Source organism: Cnephaeus nilssonii (assembly GCF_951640355.1).
Source record: "Cnephaeus nilssonii genome assembly, chromosome: 22".
Taxonomy (NCBI): domain Eukaryota; kingdom Metazoa; phylum Chordata; class Mammalia; order Chiroptera; family Vespertilionidae; genus Cnephaeus; species Cnephaeus nilssonii.
In genome coordinates, this window is record NC_137093.1 from 14,449,317 (window position 1) to 14,468,992 (window position 19,676).

A 19,676-nucleotide genomic window follows, 5' to 3' on the forward strand; every position below is an offset into this window, starting at 1 on the left:
GGCAAACAGGCTGGCAGGGGGAGCAGTTAAGCATCAACCAGGCTAGCAGCGGAGTGGTTAGGGGGTGATCAGGCTGGCAGGCAGAAGCGGTTAGGGGCAATCAGGAAGGCAGGCAGGCAAGCAGTTGGGAGCCAGCAGTCCTGGATTGTGAGAGGGATGTCCGACTGCCCGTTTAGGCCCGATCCCACCAGGATCGGGCCTAAACGGGCAGTCGGACATCCCTCCAGGAGTCCCAGATTGGAGAGGGTACAGGCTGGGCTGAGGGACAACCCCCCGCCGTGCACGAATTTCGTGCACCGGGCTTCTAGTTTGGGTTATAAGAATCCAAGAAGGTAATCTAGGGTTTTTCCACCACACTCTTGAAGGAAAAAATGAAGGTCCCTTGAGCGGTCCCAGATTGGAGAGACTGCAGGCTGGGCTGAGGGACAACACCCCCGCTAGCCCCCTCCCCGCCGTGCACGAATTTCGTGCACCGGGCCTCTAGTAATATATATATGTTTCTAATAAAAAGTAGTAGAAGATGGTACTTAAAAATCAACAGACCTCAACATCCTTAATGTCAGTTCAGAAGAGGACTCCTCTGGCTACTACCCTCTGGTGGCAATGTGCCTAAAACTCAAGGGACGGAGTCAATTTGCTCAGGCACTCACTCCCTCTAGCCCAGGAGTTAGCAAGTTCTAAAACACATAGAAAACCCGGATCTTAATGTACAAGTACATCTGTACAGGAGTTGCATGGCGGCACTAGGTGTGAGGAGAGCGATGGGCAAGGAATTACATAAATTATTTAAAAATGAGCAGGGGGGTCCAAGATGGCAGAGTGGGTGGAAGTTGCACTCACTTCCTCCAATGACCACATCAAAATTACAACTAAACGATAGAATGATTAACCTGGAGAATCATCTGACGACTAGCTGAACAGAAGTCTTATAACTAAGGGTATACAGAAGAAGCCACATCAGGAGTGGTAGGAGTGGCCCAGCCATTGTGGCTCAGTGGTTGAGCATCAACCCATAAACCAAGAGGTTGCCGGTTTGATTCCCCATCAGGACACATGCCCAGGTTGCGGGCTTGATCCCCAGTGTGGGGCGTGCAGGAGGCAGCCAATTGATGATGTTTCTCTCTCATCAATGTTTCTATCTCTCTCCCTCTCCCTTCCTCTCTGAAATCAATAAACATTTATTTAAAATAAATAAAATTTCAAAAGCAATTTATGTGCATGAAGAAAATATAAGTAGGTAAGAAAAAATGAGATACTAAAAATATTTCCTCTAGCTAGTGATTACCATTCTTAATTACTTAGTATCTATCCTTCCAGATGTTTTTGTATGGATACATATGCCTTTTTCTCTGAACTGAGACACATAAACATACATATGTTTATAACTTGCTTTGGTGTATTGCATTTTTAAATACATGGTTTCATATGATCCCCTCCCTTCCAAAAATACCTGCCCTAACCACTTTCCTCTAGGCTTCAGATTGGCTTCAGATTGCAGCAGGAAAGAGAGAAATCCACGTTGCACAATAATCTTTATACCTTAAATGACGGTGTCCGACACGGCACCATTTATTCATAACTACAACTCTTTGAGTTGTGTTTATTACCCCCATTTCACGATAAAGGCTTTGAAGATCATAGAGAGGTTAAAAAAAAAAATGGACCACTGTCATCCAGCTAGGAAGTGGCAGAGCCAGGATTTGTACTGAGATCAGACCGATTCCAAAGTTTATTCTCTGAATACTTAGTGGAACCGTATAATTTACCATCAACTGGGATATTTCTGAGAATTACAGGGGATGTCAGCAAAAATGGCAGAGGAGGAAATTCCCAAGTGTCCTTCTATCCAGAAAAGCAATGAATAAACTGGCAAAAACACTCAAAATGAACGTTCTTGGAACTCTGGATACTAATTAAAAGCTTGCAACAACCAGGGGAACACAAGGGAAAAAGTAACCTCAGTCAGAGCGCTCTGTGGCATTTTAACTTGTTCTGAATGTGTCTCCTGCTCCCAGCTGGGTGCTGGCCTTGAAAACAACAGCCTGCATTTCTGGTAACAGATCCTACTCTCCAGGAATTGTGGTTGTGTGTTTTGTCCCAGCAAGACCCGCTCAAAGGGGTTGCCTCGGGTTTGCCTAACCTGGAACTCTCCCAGGGCTGAGGCGGCTGCGGGGAACGGCGGGGGGGTGGGAGATGGGGGGTGGAAAATGTTTAAAGGCGAATGCATTAGTCACTGCCTCCTGGGGCAAGGGGTAACAGTTGGGGCAATAATAGATGAACCAAAACGTTTGGGAGGAAAGACTAGGGAATGAGATGCTTAGAGAAATAAGCTCACACATATTCCTGACAGCCCAGAGGGCCACACACAGACTGTGCACATGCTCAGAAAAGACCTGAGAAGACCAGAGGTTATCACCTCTGACTGACCTTCAGGCAACATTGTTTATAATAGCTCCTAAGTGGGAGCAACCCAAATGTCCATCAACTGATGCATGGATAAATAAAACGTAATACATCCATACAATCGATATTCAGCCTGAAAAGGCAATAACCTTTTTTTAATGTTGTGCCATAACCTGCCACAACACGGACAAACCTGGAAAATATTATGCTGCGTGAAAGAAGCCAGACACAGAAGGCCACATATTATATGATTCTGTTTGTTGGAAATGACAGAATAGGTAAGACAATAGAGACAGATTAGTGGGTCCCAGGGGCTGGGGGCAGGAGGGAATAGGGAGTGACTGCTTCTGGCATGGGCTTCCTTATGAAATTATGGGATGTTCTGGGTTTAGACAGTGCTGAGGGTTGCACAGCACTGAGGGTGTATTAGAAGCCATAGCATCTACACCTCAAAATGCTTTAAATGGTGAATTTTTAAAATGTCATGTGACTTTTACCTCAATAAAAAGTAAAAATAAAACTGAAAAAAGGAGGGGGGAGTGCTCTAGTAGCTTTGAAATGCAGCCTCTCTGGCAATTGACATCAGCTCAGAGCAACTTTCCTTGGTGTTACATCATCCAGACAAGAGCCCTGGAGGTTCTTAGAGAAAAGTTCACTTTTAATGAACCCCTGAGGTCTTATTTGCTCTTCAGTCCCAAGGAGAGTCTGTCTTATGGGGCTTATTTGAAGTTTGTGATAATGAATTGTTTTACTCTATTTGTAAAATTTCATCAGTGGGATTGAGGACAGGGATTGGGGTTTAGTAATGAGACTGAGGATGTAGCAAAATTCTAAGTGAAAATCTATCCATAAGACACCATCACTTCCAAGTCTTGGTTGAATGTGGGCTATAGAGAAAGACCAGCAATCATTGATAAGTCTATACATGCATGCACTCATAAACAGGCCTTTAAAAATGGATTTCAGTCTCTATGTTATGATTTCATAATTTCTCCAAAGGAACTCCAGCTTATAACTCTGACCCAAAATTTATCTAACCCACCTGCTCACTGAGTCGTGAATTTCTCCTATTTGAGATTTTTTTTTTTTTTTTTTTTTTTTTTTTTTGCTTTGGCTGAAAAGTCTGTCCTCGTTAAAATAAGTGTCCCTAATAAGGAATGTGGAGTACAGGTGATCACATACCAGCTCAAGTCATCTTTGAAGGACTGAGTTTATCAAATCCCTTCCTGAAGCCCATTACAAAATGAATGGAATTTAGAGCAGACCGAGCTGGGTGCCTGAAGAACAGAATTGAGAATATATAGGTGCCTTCATTATATGGCCTTTGATTTTTAAAAAATGCTCACAAAAGCCTCTTGCTCTTCTAAACTCTCAATGTATCTAAAATTTCCTTCCTTACAGCAGTGCTTTGGGTGAAGGTATGGTTACTAAAGTGCATAATAAAAGGTATTGCCTGAAAGCAATGTTTCATTGAACCATGTTTACCCAACAGGACATTAGAGTAACTGATATTACTGAACAAAACTCTGGCCATGTCTCTTTCAAGTAGTATTTGCAACTTTAAACCACAGGTCATAAAAAGCACCGTGGCTTCCTGTTTGCCCTCTGTCCTGGATCACCTGCTCTGGGAAAACCACCTGCCACGTTGCCCTAGGAAGAGCCCCTCCTGATGCGGAACTGAGGCCTCCTGTCAACTCCTGTCAACATGCAACAAGGCACTGAGACCGCCAGCCAATAATCACTGGATGAGCTTGCAAGCTGACCCTCCAGTCCCGGTCAAGTCTTGGGATGTCTGCTGCTCCAGTCAACATCTTGATTGAGCCTCACGAGAGACCCTGAGCCTAACCACCCAACTAAGATGCCTCTCAATGTCTGATGTACAGAATTTTTGAGATGTTTGTTGTGTTAAGCCCTCAGTTTCAGTGCAATTTTTATGCAGCATTAGAAACTACTGTATTTCAGCAAATAGAAGAGAAGCTAGAAAGCCTGACTAGTCAAATATTTATTAAAGAACTTGAACCCACTAACCTAGATGCCGTTACCTGTAAATTCTTCCAAAAATTTAATAACTGACATGAATCTTGCACAAACTTTTCCAGAGGATAGATAAAAAGGAAATACTTCCTAACTCTCTTAGTAAGGCCAGCATAACCTGCCAAAGTCCTTACAAGAAAGCAAAATAATATCCAGCTTGCTCTTTTTCATAACTATAAATGCAAAATCCTTAAAAAAAATTTAGCAAACTGAAACCACCAAAAATGAAGATAATATATCAGAATCAAATAAAGTTTTTTTTCCAGGAAAGCACGACTAGTATAACATTAAAAAACCAATCAGTACATTTCATCACAATAACAACTATAAGGAGAAAAAAGTCATATGAACATCTCAAATTATACAGAAAAGTATTTTAAAAAATTGAACATACATTCAAAACAATCACACTTAGTAAACTAGAAATATAGGAGAACTTAATGTAAAAAAGAATATCCAAAGACAGAGAGAGAGAGGAAAAGTGAGATAAGGATACCTACTATCACTACTTATATTCAGTATAATACTGAAGGTCCTAAACAGTGCAATAAGGCAAGAAAAATAAATTTTCAAAAATAAATTAAAGGCATAAAGGTTAGAAAATAAATGATCATTTTTCACAGATGACATGGTTGGGTAGACAGAAAATCCAAAAGAATCTACAAACTATTAGAATCAATAAACTTAAAAAGTTTGCTGGATAAAAGATCAATATGCAAAAAATCAGTTGTAGTTCCTTATATTAGCAACAAGTAGAAAATAAAAATTTTTTAAAGTACTCTTAACAATATTAACAAGAAAGATCAAATACCTAGGAATAAATCATAACAAAAGATGTATAGGACATCCACACTGAAAACTAAACTTCAGTAGGAATAGAAATTAAAGAAGATCAAAATAGAGGGATATATTGTGTTCATAAATTTGAAACCTCAATACTGGAAGGATATCGATTTTCCTCAAATTAAGCTATAGATTTAGCAGTCTCAATAAAAAAATTCTGAAACTGATAAGCTGATTATAAAACTCATATACTATGTGTACCGGTTAATAATGCGGATCTTGTAGTCAAAGAAAACACGATAATTTCAAGAGAAACATCAAAAGTGCTTTATTCAAAGTAACGTCCATCACTAGCTACACATTTCCCCCATCTTTCAGGTAATTTATGGATACCATCCCAATAGAACTTTTCTTATTTTGAGGCAAACCATTCAGAGACCCAATTTTCCACTTCTTTGTACTTTTTGAAGTGCTGCTCAGAAAGTGCGTGTGCCATCGATCGGAACAAGTGGTAATCTGAAGAAGCAAGGTCTGGTGAATATGGCGGGTGGGTTAATAGTTCCCAGGCAAGATCTTTTAACGTGTCTTTAACTGGTTTTGAAGTGTGTGATGGTGTGTTATCATGAAGCAAAATTACTTTGCCGTGTCTTCTGGCCCATTCTGGTCGTTTTATGATCAAAGCGTGGTTCAAATTGACCTGGATGTTCTTTGTCTTTCACATCAAAATCATCACTTTTAAACGTTTAAACCAGTGTTCACACACATGTATCTTGAGATGGAGCATGTTCACCATAAGCTTCCTGAAGAATACGATAACTTTCAGCAGCACTTTTCTTCAAAATAAAGTAATGAATTAAAACTTCGCGCAAATGCTCTTTTTTTTTTTGGCACGAAATTCAACATGTTTAAGCATAAAAATATCTAAGATGTTAACACCTTCAGAAAATTTGACATATGAAGTTTTGAAGCTTGTTGTCAATACAACAAAATAGCATACATATCAAATCGCATAAACAACCCAATCAAAAAATGGGCAACGGACCTAAATAGATACTTGTCAAAAGAAGACATAAGGAAGGCCAAGTAACATATGAAAACATGCTCAAAGTCATTAATCATCTGAGAGATGCAAATCAAAACGACAATGTGGTACCATTTCACAGCTGTCAGAACGGCTATCATCAACAAATCAACAAACGACAAGTGCTGGTGAGGATGCGGAGAAAAAGGAACCCTCATGCACTGCTGGTAGGAATGCAGACTGGTGCAGCCACTGTGGAGAACAGTATGGAGTTCCCTCAAAAAAACTAAAAACGGAACTCCCATTTGACCCCGTGATCCCACTCCTAGGAATATGTCCCAAGAAACTAGAAACACCAATAAGAAAGGATATATGCACCCCTATGTTCATGGCAGCACAATTTACCATAGCTAAGATTTAGAAACAGCCTAAGTGACCATCAGCAGATTAGTGGATTAAAAAACTGTGGTACATCTACACAATGGAATTCGGTAAAAAAGAAGGAATTCTTACCATTTGCAACAGCATGGATGGAACTGGAGAGCATTATGCTAAGCGAAATAAGCCAGTCAGAGAAAGATATCATTCGTTTGTGGAATATAATGAACAACATAAACTGATGAACAGAAATAGATCCAGAGACAGAGAAGCATCGATCAGACTGTCAAACCTCAGAGGGAAGGTAGGGGAGGGTGGGGGTAAGGTGGAGAGGTCAACCAAAGGATTTGTATGCATGCATATAAGCCTAACCAATGGACACAGACAACAGGGTGTTGAGGGCATGAGTGGGGAGGTGGGGGGGGGGGGCAATGGGGCGATAAGGACACATATGTACATATGTAATACCTTAATCAATAAGGAAAAAAATTTTAAAAATTGCATATATATCAACATATGTGTAACTCCATCTATTGAAAAAATCCGCATTATTAACCAGTACACCTAGGAGAAATGCAAAATGTCAATAATAGCAGAACAATCTTGAGGAGCAATAAAACTGGGACATTTACACTATAGGGGAAAAGACCTTAATAGCATTTAAGATATATTGTTACAAAAATAGACAAATTGTCACTTGATTTATGAAAACATCAAACTGTATTGCAATGAGAAATGGATGCCCTTTTTAATAAATTGTATTGAGTTGACTGAATAGCCACATGAAAAATCATGTATCTTGACCCCTTATGACAGGTGTGTGTTACGTGCCATGGAGTCAGTTCCAATTTCTGGCAACCATGTGAATGAGTGGTGTCCACAATGCCCTGTCCTCAACAGTCCTGCTCAGCTCCTGTGGACTCAAGCCTATGGCTTCCTTTAAGGAGTCAGTCCATCTCATATTTGGTCTTCCTCTTTCCCCAGTGCCTTCTATTTTTTTCCAGCATTATTGTCTTTTCCAAAGAACCCTGCTTTCCTATGTTGTGCTTGAAGTAGGACAGTTTTAGTTTTATCATTTTTGCCTCCAATGATGTTCCAGGCTTAATTTGCTCTAGGATCCACTTGTTCATCTTTCCGGCAGTCCAGGGTATCCATACAGTTCTCCTCCAACATCATATTTCAAATGAATCAATGTTTTTCCTACCAGCCTTCTCCACTGTCCTATGCTCACATCCATACATAGTAATTGGGAATATGAGGGTGTGGATGATCTTAATCTGTCTCTAATCTGTCTAATCCCATCTAACCGCTATTTCTAGTCTCCTATATGTATCTCACACTATATGTTAAAAAACTAATTCCAAATGACTGAAGAACATGATAAAGATAAACAAAAAATAATTTAGAGAACAGCTAAAAATGTTTAGAGAACAGAAAAAAATTTTAGGACATTGGAATAAGCAAAAGTTTCTTAAATAGGGTACACAAAGCACTATCCTTAAGAGAAGATACTAGATACATTGACTACCTGAAAATTATGAATTTCTGGCCATTAAAAGACTCCATTAAGAGAATGAAAAGTCAAACAATGGAGTGAGAAAATATAAATTAAACATATCTGATAGCGGTCTCATATGCAAAATATAAAAAGAATTCCTGCAAATCAATAAAAAGAGATAGACAACTTAGCAGAAAAGCAGGGAAAAGACATGAACATACACTTCACAAAAGAAGATACTGAAATGGTCAAGGTGGCCAACTGCACTCATCATTAGAGAAATGCAAGTTAAAACCTCAACCCAATGCTACTACCCACCTTGCAAAATGGCTAAATTGATTTTTAATTGCAAAAACATAATAGTAAAGATGTGGAGCAAATAAGACTCTCACAGCTGTTGATGAAATGTAAATTAATACAACCTCTTTGAAAACTAATAAAGATGAACATATGCAAAGTAATCCTAATATACCAATTCTCCCTGGTATATAACCAAAAGAAATGCATATATATATTCTCCATAAGATACAAATTAGAATGTTCACAGTAGCCAGAAACTAGAAACCCAATTGTCCATCAATTGATGAAGATAAACAAATTGTTGTATTTCTACATAATAAAAGGAATCAAAATTTGATATGCACAACAACATGGATGAATCTCAAAAATATGTTGAGCAGCCTAGCTGACATGGCTCAGTGGTTGAATGTCCACCTATGAACCAGGAGGTCATGGTTTGATTCCCGGTCAGAGTATATGCCCGGGTTATGGGTTGGATCCCCAGGGTTGGGCATGCAGGAGGCAACTGATCAATTATTCTGTCTCATCATTTCTGTTTCTATCTCTCTCCCTCTCCCTTCCTCTCTGAAATCAATAAGAATATATTTTTAAAAAATATGTTGAGCAGACACAAAAAAAATGCATACATGTAATCCCATTTATATTAAGTACAAAACAGGCACAAATGGATGGTTCTCATAAATAGGATGTAGAGCAAAAGAAGCCCAAAGCAAAAGAGCACATACATATGATTCCATTTTTGTAAAGTATAAGGCAAAACTAAGCTATGCTATTAGAAGTTATGATAATGATTACCCTTTGGGAAATGGTGGTTATTACCAAAGAGCACAAAGGTGGCTTCTGGGGGGCTAGTAGCATTCAGTTTCCTGATCAGATGAAAGCTGACTGAACTGTACACTTAGAATATGTGCTTATGAATGTATGTTTTTTTATGTTTCAGTAAAGATGTAAAAACTATTTTTTTCGCCCTGGCTGGTATTCAGTTGGTTGGGCATAGTTCTATGCACCTGAGGGTTGCCAGTTCAATTCCTGGTCAGGGTACGTACCTGGGTTGTGGGCTCGATCCCTGGTGGGGAAATGTGCAGGAGGAAGTAATCAGTGTTCCACTCTCACACTGATGTTTCTCTCTTTCTCCCTCCCTCTAAAAATCAATAAAATATTTTTTAAAAGTAAACTATTTTTAAAAATCAAAAGAAAATACATGGATACAAACCAACAACACACATTTGGCAAAAACACGCATAATGAAAAGATTCAGAAATGAGAGTGTGGAGAGGCTAAAGGGACATGAAGTAAAGGATCTCTTTTCTTGCTCCCATGCCCGGGTCACTCCAGTTAGCACACGCTGGGCAGCTCTGAATCAGAGCTGGCCTCTAGCCTGGGGATGGGGAGAGAGACAGGTCCAACCCAAACATTTGTGGGCCCAGGAAAAACAGTTCAAATAGAGGCCCGCATCTCATATATCTAAAAAATTAAATGTTATAAATAAAGCTAGCAAACTGTTAAATAAAATACATTCTATCTGCCTGCCTTGACATATTTAGACACACACACACCCCTTCATAATGACCTGAATGTCAGATTCAAATTTAGAATCCTCCCAGGTCCCTTCTTCCCAACACGGCTAAGAAGCCCCACATTGCAAGAAGCCTCATAATTGCATGTGTGAGCATCCCGGGTTTCTAAATTCCATCCAGCTCCCTCAAGGAGCCTTTCCTTCATCCTAGGGGTGCACGCCAGCAGCAAGATGTGTCCACGAGAGGGTACACCCCAGGAAAAGGCCTGCACGGGCCCTGGGAACAGGCTGGGGCCAGCTGGGCACGGAATTACAGCGTCCCAGGTGCCAGAGAGTGGTCTGGAGTAGACTCTGAATGGGTGCATCCCCTTGGCCCCATGGACTCTTTGCCTTGTGAGAAGGCCACAGCCAAAGGGGACCAGTGTGAAGGCCAAAGTCGGGGCCTCTCAGGGCAGATGCCCTTTGCCCCACTGACCCAACCCCACCAGATGGAAATAGGAGTTGATATCTACCCTAAACTTTACAAAATACCTTCACCTGTAATACTCTCAGTCAATCCTCTCTATCTTGTAAGATTACAACATCATGCCATTTGATGGATGAGAGTCCTGGCCAAAGTCACACAATAAAAATGAGTACTGCTAGGTCTCCTGTGGAAACCTTCCCTGCCAAATTTCAAAGGTCACTTCTTTCCACTATTCAACACTGCCACCCACCCCTCAGTTTTCTAAAGAACTGATGAAGGCTAAAAAAATAAAAAATAAATAAATAAATAAAATTGTAAATATATGGAAGCAAATTTAACACCAAATGCAGAGTCCTTTCCGAGAAAGAGCCTGAGATCAAAGCAAATCTCATCACTGGGACAAAGAACACTAGGTAGTAGTAGTAGTAATCCCAGCTGAGTCTTGGGGTCCCTATCTCCACCCCAAACCACAAAATGAGCACCTTCAACACAATTAAGCAATCTCCACCCAAATTCCACACCAATTACATGGGAGGCCTGGCCTCACAGCCCGCCTTCTCGCCACCACCCCACTAAAAATACTTTATTAATAAGAGGGCAGCATAAAGCCACGGACCTCCATCGGCTCCAGGACAAGCCAGAGAGCAGCCTGACACCAGCCCCCGCTGACACCCGACCCTCCTCTAGTGAGGACCCACTACGCTAGGCCTCCCTCTAATTACCAGGTGTCTGGCTCGGGGGCCGGCCGGTTATTTAGAGAACCAGCGCCTGCTCCTGGCACAGATGTCCGAGGAGAGGCTGGGATTTCGGGCTCTATCTGCTCAAAGCCAGCCGCCTGCAGCTGCCATCTCCTCACTCTACTATCCTGGGACCCCTCCTGGCGTCTCTGCACCCCAAAGGTCAGCAGCATCATGTCGCTTGCACACACAGCTGCAGAGTACATGCTATCAGATGCCCTGCTGCCCGACCGCAGGGGCCCCCGCCTCCAAGGACTGCGCTTGGAACTCCCCCTGGATCGCATAGTCAAGTTCGTAGCCGTGGGCTTCCCCTTGTTGCTGATGTCCCTGGCCTTTGCCCAGGAGTTCTCCTCTGGTAAGTGGCTTCCCAGACCCAGTATATAGGAGACTCCACTTTCTCTCCTCCCTCCCTCTCTCTTTCTCTCTCTCAATATGTGTACCTACTATTGATTTCAGAGAGGGAGAGGGAGAGATTCAAACATCAACGAGAGAATCATTGATTGGCTGCCTCCTGCACGCCCCCTACTGGGGATCGAGCCGGAAACCTGGGCTTGTGCCCTGACCAGGAATCAAACCGTGACCTCCTGGTTCATAGGTCGATGCTCAACCACTGAGCAACACCGGCTGGGTATTTCACTCCTTACATGGGTTCTGATGCAAGGCAGCTCCCACATTGTCTGGGTGGTATGACTGGCCTGGGCATTACCCAGCAGGCTGGGTAGCATGCATTTGGAGCACCAGCAAAGCAGGGGCACCAACATTTTCTGAAAGTCATTTCCAAAATTTTGCAATAAAAAAGATTTTGTTTAGCCCTAGCTGGTTTGGCTCAGTGGATAGAGCGACTGAAGGGTCTCGGTTCAATTCCTAGTCAGGGCACATGCCCCGTTTGTGGGCTCAATCTCCAGTAGGGGATCTCTGAAATCAATAAAAGAATATTTTAAAAAAGATTTTTAAATTCCAGTATTCATGTATCTTATGGAATTGCAATAATTAAACTTTTATTTGGATTTTATATGGATGAGGGGGATTGGGGGCCTCATAATCTCTTCAGGGCCTAGGACTTCATATATATTTCTGAGAGGAAGGGAGAGGGAGAGAGATAGAAACATCAATGATGAGGGAGAATCATTGATCGGCTGCCTCCAGCATGACCCCGTGCTGGGGATCGAGCCCACATACTGGGCATGTGCCCTGATCAGGAATCAAACCGTGACCTGGCTCATAGGTCAATGCTCAATCACTGAGCCACACCCGCTGGGCCGGACCTAGGACTTCTAAAGGTCTTTGCCATCCATGCTTTCGATAAGTCTCTTACCTCCTTGGAGCCTTCTTCTTACTCCCTACCTCCAGGGTTACTGACTTAAGAACTTATGTTAGGTGCCTGACAGAGCTTGGGACATCATAGGTGAATAAATCCACTCATTCCTCTCCACACACACATTAACAAACACATGTATGCAGTGTCCTAGATGACGGATGAACTCAGCAAGTCTGCCACCTCTACTGAAGAGAGGGTGGACTTCCCATGAACTGGGGTTTCTGGCTTTCTTTTCTGGCTTTGTGATTACCTTACTACATTTCCCAAGGAACTGTGTCGACTCCCACTGCCTCTTCATTTACCCGCAGATGGGAAGAAGTACTGGGTCCCATTTCTGCCTCTGTCTAGAGCAGTGGTTCTTAACCTTTCTAATGCCGCGACCCTTTAATACAGTTCCTCATGTTGCGGTGACCCCCCAATCATAAAATTATTTTCGTTGCTACTTCATAACTGTAATTTTGCTACTGTTATGAATCGTAATGTAAATATCTGTGTTTTCCGATGGTCTTAGGTTCTACAGTCGCGACCCACCAGGTTGAGAACCGCTAGCAGGTTCTCAACCTGTGGGTCATGACTGTAGAACCTAAGACCATCGGAAAACACAGATATTTACATTACGATTCATAACAGTAGCAAAATTAGAGTTATGAAGTAGCAACGAAAATAATTTTATGGTTGGGGGGTCACCGCAACATGAGGAACTGTATTAAAGGGTAGCGGCATTAGGAAGGTTGAGAACCACTGGTCTAGAGAATGATGGGAAAACCAAAAACGAGACACTCTCCCTCCAAGTCCACTTTCCTTCCACCACCTCTCCTCCACCTTTTCTCTTGATTTGGGCTCAGAAGTCCCAGCAACTCATCCTCTAAATGTTAGAACCCCGGTGTCAGCTCTCTGAGAAAGGAGATGTCATCATGAAACTGCAACCTTCTGGTGCCAAGCTGCGAGAGTGCAGGGACCGCCCCCCCCCCCCCCACACACACACACACACACACTCACCGCACCTCCCACCCCTGACCCCCTGCTGCCTGCCTGCCTGCCCGGGAGTCCAGGGAGAGCCCAGAGAGCAAAAGACTGGCAGGCTTCAAAGGCAAGTCAGTCACGGGCAGGCCTGAGTCAAAGAGTAGAGTGCTGTCCGGCCTTGCCCGTCCGACAGTGGCACGGGCTTGGCAAACGCAGAAACTGGGGCACGGGAAGAAGGAAGTGCCTGCCGGGTACACAAATTGGCCGAGCTGTGGAGGTGACTCCCAGAAGGTTTTAGGTGCGTGTCCCCTGGGTTCCCGTTCCTCACTCCAACTCGGGGCGTCCTCAAAGCCGTGTTCCTATTCCAGGGTCTCCCATCAGCTGCTTCTCGCCCAGTAACTTCAGCGCTCGGCAGGCCGCCTATGTGGACAGTTCCTGTTGGGACTCGCTGGTTCACCACCAACTGGATGAGACTGGTCGGTACCAGCTGAAATCCCTCTGGCCTCACAAGGTAATGTGGGCCCGGCTCCATCAGGCCGGCCTCGCCACTGAGTGGGGTGGGGCTGGGGGGCATCACTATATTCTCTCTAGTCTCTTCGCCACCCCTCCACTTCCATATGCTGGTCACGGACTCGTGTTTCAGGCATTCATCAAATGACTGGCGATCTTGGGTTTCCCACTTTGATCTGATTGGGAGTTTTGTGCTGATGGATGACGCCTGTTGGCCAGCAGCCCTGAGTTTAAGGAGATCCCTTGGGCCATTTCATTGAGAAAACCTCAAATGTCAGCGTCTGTAATCCTTTCTCTTGGGCTGGTCAGTTTTCCCAAGAAGAATGATTCAGTCCCAATTTGTGTGGAGGGGGCAGGGTGGAGCTGATATCAAGCTCCGCTGCCAACCCTCTGGGAACCAGATGTGGGTCGCAGCATTCAGTATTCACTTAGCTTCCCCCGTTCTGTGTGGTCCCCTGCAGAATGGACCACAAGCGCAGAATCTCTCCGTTTCTGGGAAGTGAACCACAGCCTTCCGCAGGGGGAGGGACCGGGTCCTCACTGAGTGCATCATGTTGCAGAAAGGATCTGCGGGCTGGCTTCTCAATATCCCTGTCCCCAGCCCCACTGGCAGCCCCTTTCAGATGTACCCGGTATCCCTAACTCCAGGGCCTTTCTGGCTCTGTAGTGAAGATAGCTTGCTTGCTCGCTCCTGCCTCAGCTCCCATCAACCCACAGGCTTGTATCTCTCGTCACACAACTGCTTTTCAGTTCAACATTTTGTTGTTCTTGTCTCCTCTCCTTTTTTCTTTTTTTTTTTTTAAAAAGTATTTTTATTGATTTCAGAGAGGAAAGGAGAGGCAAGAGAGATAGAAACATCAATGATGAGAATCACTGATCAGCTGCCTCCGGCAGGCTCCCTACTGGGGATCGAGCCTGCATCCCCGGCACATGCTCTTGGCCAGAATCGAACCTGGGACCCTTTAGTCTGTAGGCTGACGCTCTATCCACTGAGCCACACCGGCTAGGGCTCCTCTCCTGTTCTCTTTGTTCTTACAGGATTATGTCTTTTTGATCCCTTCACTGCTGTTCCAGAGTGGTTTTATGAGGGAGCAGAAGTCACATAAATGTCCAATTCACAACGTTTAATCAGAAGTCACTCGTGACATTTTGTAGTTATGACAATCTACAAGGCCTTAAAATACCCTAGTTCCAGGCCCCAGACAAAACCAGACTTAATGCAGAGATTCACGAGGTCTCTGTCCCTGGAAATGTCAAAGCCGGATGTGGACGGCAACAAGTTCAGGAGAGTCCAGAGGGAATTCTATGTCAGAAAAGAGTAAAATCCCTAGGAGTGAAGACTGTTTTCAAGGAATGTTATTTTTTAAAACGGGTGTGAAAAGGTTCTAGTTTCCTCTCGTCGTCTAATATACCTTTCAGAAACTCACACGTTCTCTTTCTCTTTCACACACACTCCCCTGGGATGCCAGGTCCACTGTTGGCCACGATTTCTGGTTAGCTCATAACGTTATGTAGTTATGACACTTTACAAGGCTAACGTGCATGGGGAATGGGGAGTCCTCTCTACCCACCCCATCCCTGACCCCTCTCTTACCCCTTCCTTCCTCTCTCCCTCTTTCTGCTTCTTGCCGCTCTCCTTCCTGAGACCCTACACAGACTCCAGAGCAGAAAAGGGGAGCTGGGGAGCCTGGATACCCACTGTCCCTTCTTTCCCGGGCCTCACTGTATTCGGCCTTAGGTCCTGGGCCTGTGGTAGCTCCTTCCCCTTTGAGGCAGGGGCCCTTCACTCAGAACTCTCTCCACCCTGGGCCTCCCTGCTCAGCTCACTCTCGCCCCGCAGGCCCTCCCCTACTCCCTGCTGGCCCTGGCGGTGGCCATGTACCTGCCAGTTCTGCTGTGGCAGTACGCAGCCGCGCCGGCCCTCAGCTCAGACCTGCTGTTCATCATCAGCGAACTGGACAAATCCTATAACCGCTCCATCCGCCTGGTGCAGCACATGGTGAAGATCCGGCACAAGAGTTCGGACCCCCACGTGTTCTGGGATGAGCTGGAAAAGTGAGTTGTCTCTTCCACTCCTTTCGGAAGGGCTCCTCCCGGCATTTAAGTGATATCTGTGAGGTCATGTTTAAACTAGCCTCTAGAGCAGGGGTGGGGAACCTTTTTCCTGCCAAGGGCCATTTGGATATTTATAACATCATTCGCGGGCCATACAAAATTATCAGCTTAAAAATTAACCTGCCGTATTTGGTCAAACATTTAATTAACTCACCCCTAATGCCTTGGCAGGGCCAGATCAAATGATTTCCTGGGCCTTATATGGCCCAAGGATCAGACGTTCCCCACCCCTGCTCTATACCATCCTTCTCCAGAGTGGACAGTGGTGAACACCTCCTCTCATTAACTTCCTACCACCTGTGTACAGGGAGAGGAGAACGGACTTTGCCTCCAGTTTGCAGATGAACACAGTCAGAAAGGGATTAATCACTCTAAAAACCACTTCACATACCACTCCCTGCTCAGAAACCTCCAATAGCTCCCCTCATGCATATAGAAAAATATCCACATTCCCCCAAATATTCTTTCAAGGCCCTCTACATACACTGTCACCAACTACTTTTTCTTTCTTTTTTAAAATACATATTTATTGATTTCAGAGAGGAAGGGAGAGGGAGAGAGAGATAGAAACATCAATGATGAGAGAGAATCATGGATTGGCTGCCTCCTGCACGCCCCTACTGGGGATCGAGCCCGAAACCTGGGCATGTGCCCTGACCAGGAATCAAACCGTGACCTCCTGATTCATAGGTCAATGCTCAACCACTGAGCCATGCCGGCCGGGCTGTTATGGGCGCTTTAGATGTGTGTCCATGTGTGTGCTGGGGGGGCAGAGGTAGGGAGGAGACAAAGCTACACCTCCCCATGTGGGCTTATATTCTATCGAGGGAAGACAGACAGCGAATAATCATAACACATAATTATATGGTAGAAAATAAGTGGTGTGAAGAAAAACAGTAGAGCAGGGTAAGGGTGGGGGTGGTCAGGAAAGCTGGGAGGCTGTGGAGTGGTATGGTTTTAAATAGAATGGCCAGGGTGGGCCCCACAAGAGGATGGTTGAGCTAAGATTTGAAACCATATTCTGTCTCAGGATTATGTACACACTCTTTTCTGAAACCTACCTACCTCTTGAAGGCCAAGTCTAAGACAATATTCTCCATAAAATTTTCTGAACACTCCAGCCCCTACGGTTATCCTCTCTCCTAATTTACAACTAGCATGGTTTGTAGTCATCATTTTAACAACAAACCAAATGCTATTTTTATTTCATGTATGCGTAGCTTATCTGCCTCTTCCCCACAAGCCAGACTGTAAGCTCCTTCAGAACAGACTGGCTTACATATACCTGAATATCACAGCTCTCAACAAGTACTTGCTAGCACATTATTTTTAAGGAATTTAAAAATATATATTTTATCGATTTCAGAGAGGAAGGGAAAGGGAGAGATAGAAACACCAATGATGAGAGAGAATCATTGATTGGCTGCCTCCTGCACGCCCCCTACTGAGGATCGAGCCCGCAACCTCGGCATGTGCCCTTGACGGGAATCGAACCCGGGACCCTTCAGTCTGCAGGACGATGCTCTATCCACTGAGCCAAACTGGCGAGGGCGCACATTTATTTTAATAAACTAAATGAATTGGTATAAAATTCATAGAGTATTCAGACCAAGAACCAGAATAGGCTTATTTAGACTCCCAGCCCAGTGCTAATTTAATAAGCCTTCCTGCTTCCTAAGGATCCCACTTCTTCTGCTCAGAAGTTTATTCTGCCTTGCTGGGCAGAAATCCATTGTGGCAATTTATTACTCATTGATCGTTCACTGGGTTTACTGCATTGCACTCATTGCTTGGAGAATGAAGATGGGCTTACTTATTACCTCCTTTTGGGAGGAGGGTGGTTACACTCTGAGAAGGCAGGTTTTCATGGTTGAGAATGCCATGTTGGATACACAGAGTCTGTTACTTTCCCACATGGCTCCCTCAGGATACAGTTCTCAACGGGCCCTCCTAATCTTGCCTCCTCTCTTCCCCTGCCCAGGGCCCGCAGAGAACGATACTTTGAGTTCCCCTTGCTGGAGCGGTACCTGGCATGCAAGCAGCGCTCACACTCACTAGTGGCTACCTACCTCCTGAGGAACTCCCTCTTGCTCCTCTTCACCTCAGCCACCTACCTGTACCTGGGCCACTTCCACCTGGATGTCTTCTTCCAAAAGGAATTCAGTTGTTCTGTCAAGATAGAGCTGCTAAGCGATGAGACTTACATCCCCGATCTCATCACCTGCAGACTGACCTCCCTGTCTGTTTTCCAGATTGTTAGTCTCTCCACTCTAGCAATATACACCCTCCTGGTGCCACTGATCATCTACAACCTCACCCGGCTATGTCGGTGGGACAAACGGCTCCTGTCCATCTATGAGATGCTCCCAGCATTTGACCTCCTCAGCAGGAAGATGCTGGGGTGCCCCATCAATGACCTCAACGTGATCCTCCTTTTCCTCCGAGCCAACATCTCTGAGCTCATCTCTTTTAGCTGGTTGAGTGTCTTATGTGTGTTGAAGGACACGACCATCCAGAAGCACAACATTGACACTGTGGTCGATTTCATGACTTTATTAGCTGGCTTAGAACCCTCAAAACCGAAACACCTCACTCGCCAGGTCAGTGATGAAAATCCGTAGTTAAGAAACCATAAAACGCCCTAACTGGTTTGGCTCAGTGGATGGAGCATTGGCCTGCAGACTCAAGGGTCCCAGGTTTGATTCCGGTCAAGGGCATGTACCTTGGTTGCGGGCACATCCCCGGTAGGGAGTGTACAGGAGGCAGCTGATCGATGTTTCTCTCTCATCGATGTTTCTAGCTCTCTATCCCTCTTCCTTCCTCTCTGTAAAAAAAATCAATAAAATATATTTTAAAGAAAAAGAAACCATAGAGCAAGAAATTTTACAGGTAAAAGTCTTTCTCCTTCCTCACAAGCCTCACACACTATCATAAAAAATACATATATCTACTTTAGAATTGCTAAGCTTGGATTCAGCTGAATTATATATCCTGTAGTGTGTTATCCTAAAGGTGAGAAGCTATAATCAACACATGGTAACAAATCTGAAAATTAGAGCTGAAGAGTCAAAGAACTAAAAAATTAGATCTAGAGCATAATATAAGGGGAAAAAGCCAGAACTAAAATTAAAGTATAGACATCTATGCAGGCAGGTTCTTCTCTCTATATGTACTCCATGGCCCTTCAGGGATATGTACTCAGCAGTGGGGTAAGCTGGTAAGAGAATAAAGATATGAAATCCAAAGAAGAAAACAAAAAAAAACAAACAAAAAATATATGAAATCCATGGGAACACTTCGTTGCGGCCTGAAACCCTAGGAGTATGCCCAGCTTGCTTTGTGAAAGTTATCAAAGTTGGCCAGGCCCCCTGCGGCCTGCAAAGTGGGCAGGAGAAAATGATGGCAGGAACTTGCAACATGCTCTTGGTGCTGAAGGACAGTGTAGAACAAGGTCTGGGCCATGCACCAGCCATGGCTGGAGCCATGAGGTGTGCAGATACACCTTTCCATCAGTTAAATCGGGGACTCACTTAACCAAGGGCTGGAATGTTAGGCTGTGGACTCCTTCACAACTCTTAATGGGTACAGGTGTGCTTGTCATAGCCCAGGGAGACTATACATCCACTTGGAGCCA

At 44.1% G+C, this 19,676-nt stretch overlaps 1 protein-coding gene across 1 annotated transcript; it reads left to right on the forward strand.

Moving 5' to 3' along the window:
- Nucleotides 1–11,310: 11,310 nt before the first annotated feature.
- Nucleotides 11,311–18,663, forward strand: PANX3 (pannexin 3; the record flags this gene model as incomplete). Its single annotated transcript, XM_079762341.1, has 4 exons — nt 11,311–11,491; nt 13,786–13,928; nt 15,768–15,982; nt 18,024–18,663. 4 exons carry the CDS (start codon nt 11,311–11,313, stop codon nt 18,661–18,663), a joined length of 1,179 nt encoding a protein of 392 aa, XP_079618467.1.
- Between the last annotated feature and the right edge of the window lie 1,013 nt (nt 18,664–19,676).